Source organism: Gopherus flavomarginatus, chromosome 6, assembly GCF_025201925.1.
Source record: "Gopherus flavomarginatus isolate rGopFla2 chromosome 6, rGopFla2.mat.asm, whole genome shotgun sequence".
Lineage (NCBI taxonomy): Eukaryota > Metazoa > Chordata > Testudines > Testudinidae > Gopherus > Gopherus flavomarginatus.
In genome coordinates this window covers 29,187,254-29,206,027 of record NC_066622.1, presented here as the reverse complement: position 1 = coordinate 29,206,027, position 18,774 = coordinate 29,187,254, and the positions used below count along the sequence as shown (strand labels likewise).

The window sequence follows — 18,774 nt, the reverse complement described above, 5'->3', positions numbered from 1 at the left end:
TCACTTCTGGCAGCTTTCCATAGCAGTCAGAGGGCTGCTCTGCAGCCAGAACAGCCAAAGCTCAAAGCACTATGATCATGTCTCCTCCCACCCCCACCACACACCTAAGCACACCTCTGTGCCAGGGCATATGGTCATATGCACCAGTCCCAGGTCATCCAATGCAGGCAGTATTCCTTGAGGGACAGTTAAACACAAATGACACCTCCACTCCCAGCACCATGCCTTAAGCACAAGATCATCCTTATGTCTTGGTGGAGCATGAAGCAGAGCAAAACTCTGGGCAAGTGCTGTGTGCGGGCTCTTCTCACTCAGTCTGCCTCAAACAGAAGAGTTGCAAAGACAGTGGCATCCCACTCTACTACTGCTTGATGTTTCTGACACAGGATTATTAATTCAAAAATGGCTTGGCGTGCTCTTGCATGAATCACTGTGAAAAATGGTCAGCTGCACTGGCATTTTGTAGGAAAGTGAAATTTCAAGAGCACAAAGCTTTCCAGAGTGGGAACAAGAGAAGTTACATGGAAACAGATCTGATGTTTGTACAGGTACACCTAAAGCAAGCTGGATAAGGTGCCACACGTTTGAACAGAATGAAATGTCCCAGCAGGCCAATTATTTAAAACCTGGGGGCTGAAATTTCCCTGCAAAACCGGTGTATCCCTGCATGAAAAGTACAAAATTCATGTTTGAAAATAGGATTCACATTGTATGTCCATACAGCTCTACAAGTGCCAGTTTGTCAGGTGTATGTTGTGAGTGATAGCCTACTAAAAGGGTGTAAGATCACGGAGAAAAGCACGCCCCAAGGGATTTAATAACAAATAAAATAACCAGCCTCTTCAGGCATCTAGCATGTTAAAAGCTTATTAGCAAGATAACTGTACCTCGACTGCAGTTTTTTTCTTTTGTTCTCCCATAGATTCAGCTCCTGCATTGCACGGGACTGCTGATGATAGCAGAAAACAGTCTTTACACACTCGATTGTGACGGCTGTTATCTGCAAGTGGCTTAAATTCAGAGCATTTTGCACAAATAACCTGTATCAGAAAGATAATACTTCATTCTTCAGCCACTATTAAAACAACTTTGCTGCAGGTAAATTGCTGAAATAAAATCCTGCAAACTAATGCAAAGATGAGACAGATAGACAGATCTTCTGTAACTTACGTAGCTGAAGGTCTGAGATGGGACACCTCCCTTCCCTCAATCAGAAAAAAAGGATTTTTCTGTTCTGTATTGTGTTTCCAACCATTCAGAAAGTGACGGATAGGTATCTGCTTTTCTGTTCCCATATAAAAGGTCTGAGTTATAATAGTCTTTAGTTTTCAGTGCCTAATGATCATGAGTGCCCAGCATGAGATACCTTAAAGAGGCCTGATTTTCACAGTGGGTAGGAGGTGGAGTTTGGTACTTAGCACTGTCTGAAAAATCAGGCCCCTTTGAGTTGTTTGGAGCTCAGCGTCCAAAAATTGAGTCACTTTTGAGAATTTAGGCCAATATACTGTCTACTACATATAACGATCTGCCTGCTGCCATGTTGGGTTGGGAGACAATGAATTTATGGCTTTCAATTCTTTTTTCTGGTTTGGGCCAAACAAGCAATTAAACTTGACATGAAATCAGCGCTTGTGAAAAGTGCTGGATTTACAGCGCTGGAGACTCAACTCATCTGTCTATCTGCACCGCTCCCCTGTACGACCCCAAGCAATGAACCTAACCGCTCAACTCAAGATACCGTCCTCCTCTAGAGGAAAAGGGTAGTTCAGTCTATTGGAACTGTACACAGGAATGCAGTGAGCACAGTTGTGTTTATGTGCCCATCCCTCCAGCAGGAGCAAAAAGCACCAACTTATTTCACATAGCTTACTGAACAGCCGCCAAAATGGCAGCAACTGTCATTCACTACTAATCTTGGCTGGGTTTGAATTCATGAGCTGGGACCACCACTGTCTCAAGCTCCCAGGGAGGCCAGTTAGCTGCTGGCATAAGGTCCCATAGAGACCGAACACCAGTGGTGAATGGAGCATAATGGAGCCTTGCTCCATCAAACTGCCTTTCCTTCTCTTGCCTCCTAACATAACTTCTTCCCTCCTCACCCCTAATATGCCCCCTGCCTCCTCTCACCCCGGACAGTGGAATTTCCAGCACAGGCAGTGGCGGAGTTGGGCAACAGGGCTGGTAAAGGAGATGGCACAGCCAACTTTGTGTCAGCAGAGATTCCCCCTGCAGAGTGAGGATACTTGTACAAACCTCTAGCTGCTTGAAGTTTTGGTGCAAGATGAACCTGGCAAAGTGGAGGATATGGCCCCTTGTCTCCATATCCCACTATAGAGAAGTGACGTCAGTTTTCAAATGTGCAGTCTCATGGTACTAACTGCAGTAGCAGAGCCACTATGGGGAAGGAGATCCACCCCTTATGTGCATTACAAGAGCAGTCAGCAGGATTTAACTTCAAATCCCATTTTATTACACAACAACAGAGTCTGAATGCTCTTCAGTCGCAATAGTACGCTCTCATATGTATGCCCACAAGATATGAATTACTATACAAAGCATTGCATTGCAACAGTTCAGTGCACCGTATGCAAGTACTGAATGCAGCATCATTCTGCTGAAATGCACAAACAAAAGAAAACTAACATTTTTTAAAATAATCTTTGCTAGAGGCAAAATTAACTCCTTTTATTTGCATTCTACTACCCACACCAGAAAACACTGCACAACCAACAATTGTTTATTTAACATTAAATTATTAATAACTTAATTCTCATTTTTTTTGTCCATGGGGAGTTTTTTGTTTGATTTATTTTAAACCTGAGCTTTGATGCAATAGATTAAATACCAAAGAAAGTGTATTTATTTTAATAATTATTTTAAAAAAATCCAAAAATTCAAGATAGCTGACTCCAGAATAATAGCGTCTCTTCCACTGTAATAGTATTTGGATTCCTGAGATGAATGTTCTAGAAAGGATGGCTTTTAATATTCTTAGCTACACATTTTACCCGACTTGTCTGTTCAGACCCAAATTTATCTTCATTCTACAAAAACTTGATATTATTTCACTAACTATTCTAAACTCGTTACACCAGGAACATGGAACCCTGAAACTGACGTCACAGAAGGAAAGTTTCAAGCCACAAGGCAGTCAACCTTGTGTAACTTTGGGCTGGGATTTTCAGAAGAGCCTCAGATAATCAGTTATCCAAAACCCACTGAGATTCAGTAGGAGATGGGGACCTAACTCCCTTTGGCTCCTTTAAAATCCAGGCCTTAGGCTTATAGCACCTGGATTTTTCATGTGCTGGATTCTCTGGGCCTTTCAAGCACAGAAGGACACCCTCTTTGGCCAAAAGCATCTTGATTTAGTTTTGCCACTGGGGGAAATGCAACCCCATCACTTTAGCACTGAATATTGAGGGCCCCTGTAGCCTTCTGGTTGATCAAATCAATCAGGACAGCTGGAACTCATTACCCTAGCCATAAAATGGATGGTTTCCTCTCAGAAAAGGAAGAGGAAGAAGGCACTTGGAAGCCTACAGCAAGAGGCTGCTGACAAAGATCTAGAAGAGCTATGTTCCAGACTATTTATTCTGCTGTTGGTTAGTGGCTAAGGGGTGCTAGTCATGCGAAGGAAACCCTGGTCAATGAGGTGTTTTTTTGGGACACTAGATAAAAAACAAACCCAGGTACAGAGGCAGCTTTCCTTTCAGCCACAGAAGTGTGACATTTGTCTGCTCAACCACTCACTCATGGCCTTTTACACCACCGTAACTTTGCTTCGTTTTGCCTGATCCCCAATGGACAAGGCAAGTTGAAAGATTTGTTCTATCACAGTCCTGCTGCAAACTCCAGAGCCCATCCTACTGGAAACTGAAAAGCTCCCTCAGAATGAAATAAACTCAGAATTTGATTAAAAAAGTCATCTGTTACAGATAGACTAATTAAATGGATAGAATATGAAACACTGCTACAATTTTATTCTGATACTCACTGCCCCACATTGTTTGCAATGGTGCCGCCTTTTAGTGATGGAGTTAAAGCTTTCGTTGCAGCTTTTGCAAGCTTGCTTTTCCTTGTCTCGCTTGGTTTTAGAAGATGATTTTCTGCAAGAATCAGGCTGAAATGAAACATACAGTTAGGTGACATTATACAACATAATTATTGCAAAACAATTTTCTGCCACTCAATTTCTACCATGCTTACGAAGCTCTTTCCCAGATCTATTCGCCGCATAGACAATTTTAGGGAAAATTTCCTCTTACCAAACCTGTTGGGGTTGAGGCTGCAGTGGGGATGTGCTGATTTTTAATTGGGCCCTACTCCTCAGAGTCCACCTCTTCTCTTGTGCATCACTGGAGCCAGGGAGTCACTCCATCTGACAGCCTATTGGTTTAAAGGGGATGGGTCTGGAGGAAGGGCATTTTCAGTGAAGGGTCTTCACTCTGGAACTCACTCTTTCTCTGGTTATTCAACAGAGCCTGAATTTGAATATCCTGCAGGGCATGGGTTCAAACTATAGCACAGTGGCTGGACAGCCAAATGTGTTGGACGGTTTAGACACAACATATCCTTCATCTTGGCAGGTGGCTGAACTAGATGACCTTTGTGGTCCTTTCTAACCCTATGGTTCTATGATTCTATGTTGCAAAACTTATCTATTCTCTGTGGGGTGAGGGAGATTTCTGCAAGGGTGGCTTGGATGGGAAGAGCAGTCTTGTTCTCTGATGTGCTGATTAGTTTTGAAGTAGGCATTGTTTGGAACTGCCTTCCAAAGGGAGTAGTGGGAGCTAACTTGCTTTAAGACTGCGCTTGATAAGTTTATGGAGGGGTGACATGATAAGATTCCATACTATGACATATAGCCCATCTGCAACCGCTATTAGCAAACATCTCCAATGGCCAGAGGTGGGACACTAGATGGGGAGGGCTCTGAGTAACTACAGAGAATTCTTTCCTGGATGTCTGGATGGTGGGTCTCACCCACATGCTTAAGGTGTTATTGATCATCATATTTTGCGTTGGCAAGGAATTTTCTCAGACTGGCAGAGACTCTAGGTTTTTTCCTCCTTTTTCTCAGACTGGCAGAGACTCTAGGGTTTTTCCCCCTTCCTTTGCAGCATGGGGCATGGATTGTTTGGGGTTTGAACTAGAGTAAATGATGGATTCGCTGTAACTTGAAGTCTTTAAATCAAGATTTGAGGACTTCAGTAACTCAGGTAGAGGTTATGGGCCTATTACAGGAGTGGGTGGGTGAGTTTCTGTGGCTTGTGATATGCAGGAGGTCCAACTAGATAACCATGATTGGTCCCTTCTGGCCTTAAAGTCTATGAGCTTGTAAAACTATGGTCCTAAGCTCAGAGCTCTGGATGGACACATGCATCTCCTTATAAGTTTGAATTAATAAATTCCTGTGCCTTCTCCCTGGTTAGCACTGCTCCCTTTGGGGACTCTCCTGGCTGCCTCTGGAGCCTATAGCAGGAGAGAAGACTGTAGGCACCCTGTACTACTCCCACCATGGGAGACTTTCCACACACTTTCTGTGCAAAAAATTATAATCATATTACTCTGGCACAGTCCCTGGTGTGAATTTCACTTATGTCTATGCAGAGGAAATACATCACACTAGGGTAACGTAAGATAGCTTCACTAGCGAAATAATGTCAAACTGAAACTTGCAAGACAAAAGCCTTAATAATTCACTCCCTATTTCTGTGCTTCAGATAATTCACTCACAATCTATTGAGAGAAAAACCTTTCCCTAGTAAATTTTTACTGATGTGCCCATAACTAAAGTAGGAACAGAGATATTTTACTTTTGTTATGGAGTTTATATGGGCACTCCAGCAATCAATTTAAGGGGAAGGTGTAAGCAGTAATTTCACAATAATGCAGCTATGTTTTCAGCTTTCGTTATGCCCGGAGCAGTCTAAAGGAACCTGTAGTAACAGATAAAGGATGAACACCCTACAGATTACATTTAGAAAGGGATGTGATTGTACAAGGAGAAAAACACACATACCCTTCTTCCTCAAAGAGTTGTGCACCATCAGAAGAGGTAAGTCACAAGGCCTATGGGAGAGAGCCATCTACCCAAATAATTCCATCTGCAGAAAGCTGAAGTCTTTCATAAGAGGAGAGGGATTCCAGAGGCTTGGGAATTCAGAGATGGGAGCCAGTATATAAAATCAGAGGTGGCGGCCCACTCATTGCCATGCTGGAGATATTAGCCCTGAGGGAAGCCTGTAGCCTTCTAAAAGACCCTCTCTCCTCAGCACAGTGAAAGCCAACCCAGTGAGTGATGCCTGTCTAGTAAGTCAACATGTTGTAGCTGCCCCTGTGGAAGCCACTTAAGCACTGTTTCTAAGACTTGATTCCGAGATGTGCTGAATGTTTGTAACTCTCACTGATTTCAAGGGAGCCCATGAAAAGACCATGAGCAGCCAGCACTTTGAACCCTGAGCACTCACTCTCAGCAAAATGAAAGGGGCGAGGGAGGGAGCTATGTTACATTTCTCAGTAGCAATTTCTGGAGAGAGCAAATAGACCATGATTCTGCTTCTGCTACAAACAAAGTCACTTTAGAAAGATGATTTGCTACATTTAATAATTTCATCCCACGGGAAAATCTGCATGTCAGAAAGCAACATCATCACATGATATACTTCGTGGCTATACCAGCTAACCTCTGCATTCTCCTCCTCGTGACCTTGTTTACTATCTATACCATCTACTACCACTTTCTTCCATGCTCCAGGCCACAGCCTCCCCTCCCCAACCAGCCAGTGTCCCTCTTCCTCTTTCCCTTTTCTCTGGGCTCTCTTGATTCCTCCTGCTCTTCTGAGCCTTTACCTATCTCTCGTCTCCAGCACACAAACTTGGTTCCCCTCACTTGCCCTAACTGCACCCTTCACCCTGCTCCTCTCAGGCCCTACTCCTTTTCCTGGAGCAGGACAGGCTGATGCAAAGGGGCCAAGCTGCTACTCTACTCCTAAGTTTTCTAACGTCTCTAAATGACCCTCTGTTCCGATATTCTCTGGGGACAGTGGAAAGCAGAATGCCAGTCAACAGTGATACAGGAAATACCCTGACTGCAAGCTCAGTTTTAAATGAATTTGTTCTTTTCAATTTTGTTTGCTTCCTTCCTGCTTCAAGGGCAAAACTGCAAACCCTTACATAGGTACAGATGATGTTTTGCGTTAAACTTTATGGAGCGCAATGATACAGATTTGCTCATTTAAGGAAAATGACTAGAGCTCTCTTTACATGCACATTTACAGCTGCCCAAAACAGAGAGTTCCTATGGATCCATGTCCTCTCACACACAGAGCTCAAATGTGGTGTTGCACTTCACTTGTAAAGAGTTCGCTGCAGCTAACCTGACATTATCACAACTACATCATTTACAGATGTCTTAGATGATGTACTACCACTGAGTTTCATTTCAGACTATATCAGACCTTCTCAAAGTAAGGCATACAATTAAGGATACTTGGAATACTTTCCCTAAACAGCATGAGTCTAAAGAGCATCCATTTTTTCCAGCATTTCTACTGGCTAAAGTCATTCATTTCTGATGGAGTCTTTTACATCTTTAATTCTGGTGTTAATACTAATTAAATGTTTAGGAGACTGCATTTCCTTTCAGCTGTAGAGGAATTAACCCTTCTTAAATGGTTACAGCAAAGCACTTCATCCCTGGCTAATTAAACTTGGAAAAGTTTTATATTGTTACAATTTGCACAAAAAGATTTTGGTGCTCATATATACCTATGCGTCTTCATTGCTGTTAATGGGGTTGCATGGGTGTAACTGAGGGGAAAATTTGGCCTTCTGAGTAAGTTACTGGAAGGTAATCTTAAAGAACAGTGTAAGACCAATGCCATGTCTACCTGATGCACAATATCCATTACTGTTGATATATACTAATGACTGCTGTGAGGAGAAACAACTGTTTAAAATTCCCCACTATATACTGGCTTACTTTAGCAGAAAGTCAGCTGATTGATTTGGAATGCACTTTGTAGCTCCCTAATAAATGAGATAATAATAATATGCATTTCCATAGCATAAAAAAGAGGAAGCTGCCAGTAAGGTATTTTCCATGAGAGAGCTCAGCTTTGAAACCTACTTCTCTCTTCACCTAAAATAGCCAGAATCAGTTGATCTTCATGACTGCAAGGCCCATGTATTTACCAAGGCTTTGGGGGAGGGGGATTGTGAGGGACAGAAGGGTAAGAGAAAGGCTGGAATTGTGAGTGAGGGAGATATTGACTGGGTTTCGGGTGAGCTGATTATGATTGCATTTTAATGCATGGCAAAGGGACCTAGAGCCAATGACAAGAACTTTACTTTGTATTATTTTTAATAAACCTAAAAAATTTTTTTTGAAGAAGTCTTTCATTCAAAGATCTAAACATTTGACAAACCTTAATTAAGCTTCATAATGCCCCTCTGAGGTCCATACTTAAAATGAGCTAACTGAGGTACAGAAATGTCAAGTGACTTAATGTCATATAGTTATTCAGTGGCAGTAATGGGGACAGAACCAAAGAGATTTTGCTTTCAGATTTCTGTTTTAAGCACTGAATTACATTAAACAAGACAGTCTATGCATTCCATGGAGCACAGGTCACACAGTAAGCAGTGCCATCTACTGCTAATTACGCATTGCCTGAAGAGAATTCCTTGCAAGTCAAGAGAGTGCTTTGAATAAGCATGTGTTCTGGAGGCCAGATCAGATCCTAACTGTCATAGCTCCATTTACCAGCAGAGCATCTCTCTCTCTTTGGCCAGCTGAATTAATTATATATGTTAAAAAAGGACCTACCATGAAGAGGGCTGACCTCACCTGAGGCCTTTTGATCTTACTGTGAGTAAACAACAAATAATAAATAATAATAATAATGCTCAATTTTCCTTATACATCTAATCCTATTGAGGTTAGCGAGACTACTTACAAAGTTAACCGCATATGGAACTCTTTGCAGGAATGAGGCCTAAGAGTTGCTTTCACAAAAAGGGAAGTTTTGACCACTAATTGCTTTTAATCTACAGTTATCTTGCATTTTCAAAATTTTGATTTCCAGTTAAACTATTCATTGCAGTTTTGAATTTTGATCAAAAAATTGGAAGACCATTTCAGTGACTATACTTTGGAACTACTCACGCCTTAAATCTAAGCATATGCATAAGTATTTGCTAGATCAGCGCTTCGGTCAGGGAAAAATTAGAAAAGCAGGCATCGATAATAAACTATTATAGCCTCCTTCACTTCAGAGGGAGGAAGGAAAGCCAAGAGAGTTCACCATAACATTAAGGAATGAAAAGGGTTTGGGGGATTGTCTATTTTGTAATTTCATTGTTTTCTTGTTATATTTTAACTTGTTTTTCTCTTTCATCTTATATCTAGTCCAGTATTTAAAATCAGGGCTATCAAGCAATTAAAAAACTTAATATTGATTAATTGCACTGTTAAACAATAATAGAATACCATTTATTTACATATTTTTGCACGTTTTCTACATTTTCAAAAATATTGATTTCAATTACAACACAGATTACAAAGTGTACAGTGCTCACTTCATATTTATTTTTGATTACAAGTGTTCGCACTGTAAAAAGACAAAATAAATAGTATTTTTAAATTCAGGTGAATTGAACTATAATGCACTCTATCATGAAAGTTGAACTTACAAATATAGAATTATGTACAAAAAATTGCATTAAAAATAAAACTATGTACCATTTTAGAGCTTGCAAGTCCATTCAGTCCTACTTCTTGTTCAGCCCATCACTCAGACAAACAAGTTTGTTTATATTTGCAGGAGATAATGCTGCCCACTTCTTGTTTACTATGTCACCTGAAAGTGAAAACAGGCATTCGTATGGCCCTGTTGTAACCAGCGTTGAAAGATTTTTACGTGCCAGATGCACTAAAGATTCATATGTCCCTTCATGCTTCAACAAGCATTCCAGGGGACATGTGTTCATGCTGATGATGGGTTCTGCTCGATAACAACCCAAAGCAGTGCAGACCAACGCATATTCATTTTCATTATCTGAGTCAGATGCCACCAGCAGAAGGTTGATTTTCTTTTTTCATGGTTTAGGTTCTGTAGTTCTGCATCAGAATGTTACTCTTTTAAGACTTCTAAAAGCATGCTCCCTACCTCGTCCCCCTCAGATTTTGGAAGGCACCTCAGATGCTTAAACCTTGGGTCCAGTGCTGTAACTATCTTTAGAAATCTCACTTTGGTACCTTCTTTGCATTTTGTTAAATCTTCAGTGAAAATGTTCTTAAAATGAACAACGACGTGCTAGGTCATCATCTGAGACTGCTGTAACATGAAATATATGGCAGAATGCAGGTAAAACAGAACAGGGGACGTACAATTCTCCCCCAAGGCATTCAGTCATAAACTTAATTAATCCATTATTTTTTTAATAAGCATCATCAGCATAGAAGCATGTCCTCTGGAATGGTGGCTGAAGTATGAAGGGGCATACGAATGTTTAGCATATCTGGCACATAAATATCTTGCAATGCTGGTTACAAAAGAGCCTTGCAAATGTCTGTTTTGATGACATTATAAATAAGAAGTGGACAGCACTATCTCCCGTAAATGTAAACAAACTTGTTTGTCTTGGCGATTGGCTGAACAAGAAATAGGACTGAGTGGACTTGTAGGCTCTGAAGTTTTACATTGTTTTGTTTTTGAGTGCAATTATATAACAACAAAATCTACATTTATAAGTTGCACTTTCAAGACAAGGAGATTGCATTACAGTACTTGTATGAGGTGAACTGAAAAATACTATTTCTTCTGTTTATCATTTTTATAGTGCAAATATTTTTAATCAAAATATACACTTTTATTTCAATTACAACACAGAATACAAATTGAAATTTATATATATATATGTATTCTCTTGTTTAACAGTGAGATTAATACTGCGATTAATTGTGATTAATTTTTTTCAGTTAATTGCATGAGTTAACTATGATTAATGGACAGCCCTATTTAAAATAAAAGCCCCTAAATTGCACATGCATGTTATATGCAGGAGTTCAAACTGATAATCTGGTGCTCATATAGACAGGTGCATGAACAGAGGTATTTCCAAGCTCACTTCCCATTTTATGGGGTTACATATTTTCCATGTGAAAACTACCTGTTCATCAACACACACACACACACACACACACACACACACACACACCCCTTCAGCATAAGACTTTGAAAATGTGTTGAATTAAGTGAAATGGAGTTAACTCATTAAAAATAGTATGTTTTACACTTTGTACTGCAGGTTTTTTTTTTAAGTTATGTAATTCTTGATCATATACCAATTTCTGTATGTGTAAGACATTTATACTGAATATTAGGAACTGTAGGTTGGGTTTGAATTTAAGTATACAAAAGTATAATGAGCAGTGTATGTTGGCTGGAAGCAGTTACCATCATGCAGTGTTTGTACATTTGTTACATTTCTTCAATTATTTCTTTATCATCTGGCTATGCTAATATGTAATAAACTTCAAATAAGTCTTATTCTTCTTCGTATTTCTTCATTAAAATTGAGCCAAATACAGAAAGGAGCTACTAGTTTGCTGACCACCACTACCACCAAGTGGTTTACATGGATAAGATTAAAGTAGAATCCGTGCACTTCCACGTACATGAGTACTGAGATGGTTCTTAACAGGTGTGACAACTAAAATCAAATATGACTTAAGGCTGTGACATGCAACACAGTTCAGGCTGATGTTACTCTTCTGTCACGCAACTGTGTTAAAATATAGCACAATGAGAAACAATCATTGTTAGGTAGACAGGGGAACATAAGCCTTATTAGCCTGAGGAACAATGAATAATTTTTTAATCAGCTAATATATGTTATTTAAATCCAGGGTTATTTAAAATGTATTTTTCTTTAAAATATAATTTTATGGAAGATTATTAAATAAACCAAGACATACCATTCAAATCCATTGTTACACAAATATGTATTAAAAGTAATTGGACTCAAATATGTATTGGGACTTTGAACAAAAGTTAGATTTAGTTAAAACATTTTGTTATGAAACACAAGACCAAGAGAAATGTTTCCATTTTTTTAAAATTACAATTGAAACAATTTTAAAATAAATATTTTTCTGTAATATTTGCAACTCAAATATTGCAGCACTGAATGTATGACTAACTATAAAGAAAAACAGAACTGACATGTGATTTTCATTGTTTATCAGGGAAGTGCAAAATATTAATAAACATAAATAATGAGAACTATGATAGTTTTCAAAAAGTCTTTCATTTTTAACAGATTACATGCTGTTAATGGTACAGCTAAGGAATTGTACACTTCAATTAAAAGTAATTAATTTAATCATAACTGTCTATATCAACTCCCCTTATCTGGTGTTACACATCAACACACTGACTTATACAAAACTGTTAACCTCAGTGGCAGCTCTAGACATTTCGCCGCCCCAACCACGGCGTCGTGCCGTGGGGGGCGCTCTGCTGGTTGCTGGTCCCGCGGCTTCGGTGGACCTTCCACAGGCATGCCTGCAGAGGGTCCGCTGGTCCCACGGCTCCACCAAAGCTGCGGGACCAGCGGACCCTCCGCAGGCATGCCGCCGAAGGCTGCCTGCCTGCCACCCTCCTGGCGACCGGCAGAGCGCCCCCCACGGCATGCTGCCCCAAGCACGCGCTTGGCGTGCTGGGGCCTGGAGCCGCCCCTGATTAACTGGAGCCGCCCCTGGTTAACTCTTTGCTTACTGATTTTTGAAGTAGGATGTGTCTCCTGGGCAGAGCTCTAACAGTGTGCCAGTCCCGACAAAGATCTTGGAGAATCATCCTATTAAATGCAGTCCTGGGCTGATTCTGTACATATGTGGCAGCTGAACCACAGAAGGCCACCTACTAGTGAGAGGGAGTAAATGGGGGGAAGGAGGAGGAGAGCTACGATGCAGCATCTCTCATTTGCTTCCAGAAAGGGACAACAAGGACATTTAAGGTTCTACTATCAAAACCTATCTACTATTACACAAGTGAACGGGATGAGACAGGGACAGAATGTGAGGCTGCCTGGAGACTGCAGTCCATGCACTGGGCAAATAATGATATTAAAGACCACTTGTGACTGTCCACAATAAACCGGGATAAGTTTTGGCAAGGGCCCTTGCTGTTGAAGGAAGTCATGCAGTATCTAAGACCCTTCCTGAAGACCTGGGATTCCGGCAGACGGTCTTAGATGGGAGGGAAGAGTGTACTAAAGATAGAAGATAATGAGTGCACAAACCCTGTTAGAGTAGGAGTGGTGAAATGACTCAGCAGCTGACATCAAAGGGCTATGAGGACTGTGTTGAAATTGTTATGAAAAATATTTGGCTTGCACAGTAGCCAATCTTCCAGGGTGTTAAAGAACTGACCTTTTTATCACCCAATGCCCTCAGCAGAAATAAATGCGAAACATACTATGGATTAATTATTTCTCAAATTCTACTTCTAAGCTGACATTCAATTATATAATTGCAAACACATACACCTGAAATGGGTCAATGGTTGGATAACAACACTGAATGGCGAAAATAACCAGAGTTCTAAAAAAACTGAGAAAAATAATGTCCTTCAGTTTAGGTTCACATGGCATATGGTGAGTTCTGCCAGAACTAGAAGGTCAAATTCAGAGCTGATATAAATGCTGGTGTAAATTCTACATCAGCAAATGAGAGCTTGTGGGTCTAATTTACACACACGTGGTAGAGGAGGGGCAGGGTTGGAGGGGGAAAAGCAACAAGCAGTAGAGCTTGAGAGGGTGCAGAACTCTCTCCTGTTCGTTTTAAAGTTTGCCTAAACAAAAATGTTAATTTCACGATTACTTACCCCTCCAGGTGCACTGATGCCATCCGCTCCGGGCATAGATTCTATAGAGCTGGTGCTTACTATCTGAAGGAAAAGAAAATCACAAAGAACATTTCAATATGGAGATTCCTCTTAAATTATGTTAATCATTAAAATCAAAACATGGAACAATGCACTTCTAACCCCTCATTTGTTCTGGTTATGAATATATGTTAATTGCATGTGTGTTCAACTACTCTGGAATATTCAGCTGGCAACAAAGTGGGTGACTTTGCAGATGGCATTGAATTACAAAGGTCTGTTTACACATTCAGAAATGTGCATGCACACAAATAGAAGAGAAGTTTTGGGTTACACATATAAAACAAAAAGGGGCAGATTTTCAATTTCACAGCTACATTGATTCTTATAATACAAACTAAAAAAGCAAAGTAGTTTGTGTAGTCATCAGTGTGATGTTGCACCCCATAAGGCTTTATGGAAATATGCTTATGAATGTATATATGACATAACTGGAATAACTATGCATATTGCTCTATAGAGGGAGAATTTATGAGTTCATCCTGTATACACTTTATACAGGGTAAAACGGATTTATTTGGGGTCTGAACTCCATTGGGAGCTGAGCATCTGAGTGCTGGAGACAAGAACACTTCTTAAGCTGTTTGCAGTTAAGGCTGCAGCTCTTAGGGATGTGGTTCAGACCTGGGTCTATGTCTGCAGCAGACAAGTGTGTCTGGCTCAAACAAGGCAAGGTTCTGGAATCCCAAGCTGGCAGGGAAAATAGGCTCAGAGGTAGTCTTGGCACACCACTTGGCAACCTCAAGCGGTTTTCTGTGATCCAACCTGTCACAGTCAGAACCCTAAGATGGAAGTGTAGCTCCTTGGTACAGATTTCACCTATTTAAGTGTTTTTATAGCTGATTCGTGTTAAGATATTCCAAGAATGTAAACATATGTACACAGTTTATTTAATTAAGCTAAAAATATCGAATCAAAAACACCAAGGACATAACTTGTAGGAACACTACATAATACTCCAGTTTGTAGCAAAGGAGATTTAGGTTAGATACTAGATGGAAAAACAAAAAAACAAAACAAAAAACCTAACTAGGGTTAGTTAAGCTCTGGAATAGGCTTCCAGGAGAGGCTCTGGAATCCCTATTATTGGAGGCTTAAGAACAGGTTAGACAAATACCTGCCAAGGACTGTTTAGATATACCTACTCCTACTTCAGGGTGGGTGGATGGACCAGAGATAACTTACTGAGGTCCCTTTATAGCCCCACATTTCTATAAACACAGGCCTGATGCTGAGAGATGCAGAGTACCTGTATCCTTTGTTACTTTAAACTGAAGTAGAAGATGCTCTGCATCTCGAAGGATTAGGCCCTATTTATCATTAAGTCCCCCTACCTATCACACCCATATGCAGTCCGCATTACCCACTTTAACACATGTAATATAATGCATCGATCTGGGACCAAATCTATAGGCTCAGAAAAATCCATTAGTTACATTACATCTTCCAACTTTAATTAGAAAAAGTCAGTTTTTATTTTTGTTGTAAAAACAATTTGTGCTGTAGAATTGTTGACTTGGCTACTGGACTAAAATACTAGCACTGAAAGAGCTGCTAAATTTGAAGTCTAGTTGTAACCCTTTATATGCTAACATAATTGAACAACTGCTCAGAACAAACACTGTAAGGCAAATAGGAGCCAAATTCGTACAAATGTGGTTTAGATCAATGCAAACCCAGAATGGTAGATTGGCACTACCCCAGAAAGAGCTGAGAGAGGGATTACATCTATTTAGGACAATGAAACGTATGCTGAGCTCTATGTACCCAACCAGCTGCACTGTCTTCTGTGGGGAGGGGCAACAGTACTGTCCTTGGAGACAACATACTTATTAGAATAATAGAATATCAGGGTTGGAAAGGATCTCAGGAGGTCATCTAGGAGGCCCCAGATCCCTAAACAGCCCCCTCAAGGATTGACTTAACAACCCTGGGTTTAGCAGGCCAATGCTCAAACCACTGAGCTATCCTTCCTCTGCAAGAAGGGAAAGCAGCAAAACCGGGTCTTACAAGAACTCTATCAAATCAGTTAAGGAGCAGCACTGATGAGACTTAATTAATCCTTGATGGCAAGGAGGATGAAGCCTGTGAACACAAGGGCTCGAGAGAGTATATATATCATGGGGTGGGAGGAATGTGAGCTTTGATGGAGATGTGGAGAATGCCCTCCAGGTGCGGGGGGGGGGAAGGGGAGGAAATCATCTTAGTTGTCCTAAAGCACTTCAACAGCCTCAAGCAAAAAATTGTATATGTAAAACATACACTAAGAAACTGATCACCTCCCACAGGCGCAATCTAGTCTTAAGCTACACAAGATCTCAAAAGAGCTTTACCAACATTAATACACTAAGTCCTAAATCCCCTCAGAGGTAGGTATAGTATCCATGCAGTTTCTAGTACAATGTCATTTGGCAACTGATATTTGCTGGTGACATAGGTTCCCCATCAGTACTTTAACTGTAACTTCTAAGATTCTATTAAGATGTCTCCATCCCAGTATGTATCTCACATTTTCTCTAGAGAGAAAGCTTCTATGGAAAAAATGTTCTCTCTCCAGAGAAAAATATTTTTATCTCCCTTCCTACTGGAAAATGTACATGTACTCCTGCCAGTTTGGAATCCTTAGTTATGGCCCTGAAGTTACTTTTAAAATGTTACTTTCAACATTTGTAAAATATGTCTTACGAGGATGATCACTTTTCATTCGTTTAAACGACTCCACCACAGAATCATTATTTTAACAGGATCCAGAAGGCACTAAGTAATTGCAGTACACAGCCGGTGCTGGAATTCAGCTTCTAGACCTAGGGAGGCCCACGTGTACAGAGTTTAGCCTCTCAGCATAAGAGGAACCAAGGCTCTTCCTTAGTTTACTTCCACCATTGTGTTCTGTCCACACATTGTGGGCCACTAGCCTTTTGTGAATTAATGGGAAAAAGTCATTTTGTTTGGGAACACTTATATTATTTAATAAGAAGAGACATTTACGTACCCTTAACCATGGCAAATGGAGACTGAAAAAAAACCCCATGTATGTCCTCTGTCTAAAGGAGTGGTGCTGCAATGGAATCTCAAGTGACTCAAAAGAGACTCCTTCAAAACTGATGCTGCTCTGATCCTGTGGTTGATGGGGAGGAGGAAAAACAACTGGCCAATAACCAGGCTCAATCTTCGCTCACTCAACAAATCTTTCCTAAGGTGTGAATTAATGATTACTCTGTTATTTATACTGTCATGGCCCCACTGTGCTAGGTGCTATGCAAACATATTAAGAGACACAACAAGTGAGTGTTAAAAACAATGGCAATACCCAGCTAAGAGAGAGGCTCAGGAACTGTTTTTCAGGTTTGGAGCCCTTTTTTCAGATTATATCAGAAATTGTGGAGTAAGCAATACCTATGAGCCTGGCAGCAGAACTAGGCCAAGGTTACAATAGCACCCTCCCTCGAGCCCATTTACTTACCCCACCATCCTCCCAGAAGCACCCAGACCCCTGATTTTCTGATACAGTGGTCAGTGGTCAGGATTCAATAATGGGAAGAGAGAGGAAATTTGAACAGGCATGCACATTTTCAGAACTGTTTTGAAACAGTGACACTTACAGCTACACTTCCTTACACATAACATTCTCTCCGGCCTGGTAAGGGCTAGATCCGGCAAAGGGACGCCAACAACCCATAAACTGAGTTTTGCTATGTCCTACTCAGACTTTCTAGTTCTTGGTCACAAAAATGTACATTCATCTATTTTGTGGCAGAAAAGAGGCACCTGGAGCTCCTGGAGGTTGATGCCCACACTGTCTGATTTGAACGTGTAAATGCCTTTTTGCATCTGCAGATCACTAGCACACAGATTCTTGTCAGTGAACAATCACAGACTCAGGGTGACATATTGACCTGATTTTTAAAATTAGTAAAAAGAATATATATTTTATAGTCAAGTCTTTAAACCTCAGCTTAAAATACTAGTACAGTGAGCGGGGAACTCAATGCACTGCCATGCTGGGATCCAACTTCAGGATCGCACTTGGTCTCTCTTTTCTAAAAGCAGAAGGACTAGACACTTCACTAGATATACAGACCGGGAGCACCTGAGTCACTCCTCAGACGCCCTCCAAGCTGGCAATGGAAGAACACTGACAAGGTCTGGTGGAAGCTGCACTCAGTCCTAGTTCAATTATTTCTCAGCATCCCTATTGCATAACTGAAATGTTCAGCCTAATGTATATAACAGTAAGTCACAACCTACACGTTAGTCATGTCATTGACCTTTGATTATGGGAATTCAGTTAACACAAGTGTTAGGAGTCATCTATGAATTTACACCAAAGACTGACTCTTGTGCATTGCAACAGCCACTAATGACTGCCAATTCAGCACAAATACTGGATGCCAAGCTCATAGTGTGGGGAGTCTCAACATATTTCAGATCTTCCCCTGAGCTTGCTAGATCCAGGGCCCATTCTGCCCTGACAGATGAGCAAACAACTTGCTCCAATGTACTGCACTGAACATGGATCACAACAGAAGTCACATCATTTGTAGGAGCTGATATAAACGTAAATTATAGCCAGTCAGAATGCAGTTATTCTTGTCATACAAGAGAAAGCGAGGATAAGTAGTCATCTATTTCTCACTCTAATGTGTCCTGATCTGTCTAATATCTCATGACAATGGCAAACTTACGTGAGATACCTATAATGTGATAAAATTGCTGCTCTGAGATTGCTCTTGGTATTTGTCCAGTTTTCCATATTTACAGTTTCAATTCAGCTCTTTTTAACTGATAGCAATTTATTGCACGTTCGGCTTTACATCAA

General features: G+C 40.6%; 1 protein-coding gene across 1 annotated transcript in view; it reads right to left on the bottom strand.

The window, feature by feature from the left end:
- The window catches only part of FGD3 (FYVE, RhoGEF and PH domain containing 3), a 189,520-nt gene that overhangs the window by 17,688 nt on the left and 153,058 nt on the right, over positions 1-18,774 (bottom strand). Inside the window, exons 15-17 of the mRNA XM_050959181.1 lie at positions 13,896-13,958; positions 3,998-4,123; positions 888-1,040 (exon numbers count right to left, since the gene is read on the bottom strand). Of these exons, the coding sequence (XP_050815138.1) occupies positions 888-1,040; positions 3,998-4,123; positions 13,896-13,958 (342 nt within the window). The remainder of the gene's footprint in view (positions 1-887; positions 1,041-3,997; positions 4,124-13,895; positions 13,959-18,774) is intronic.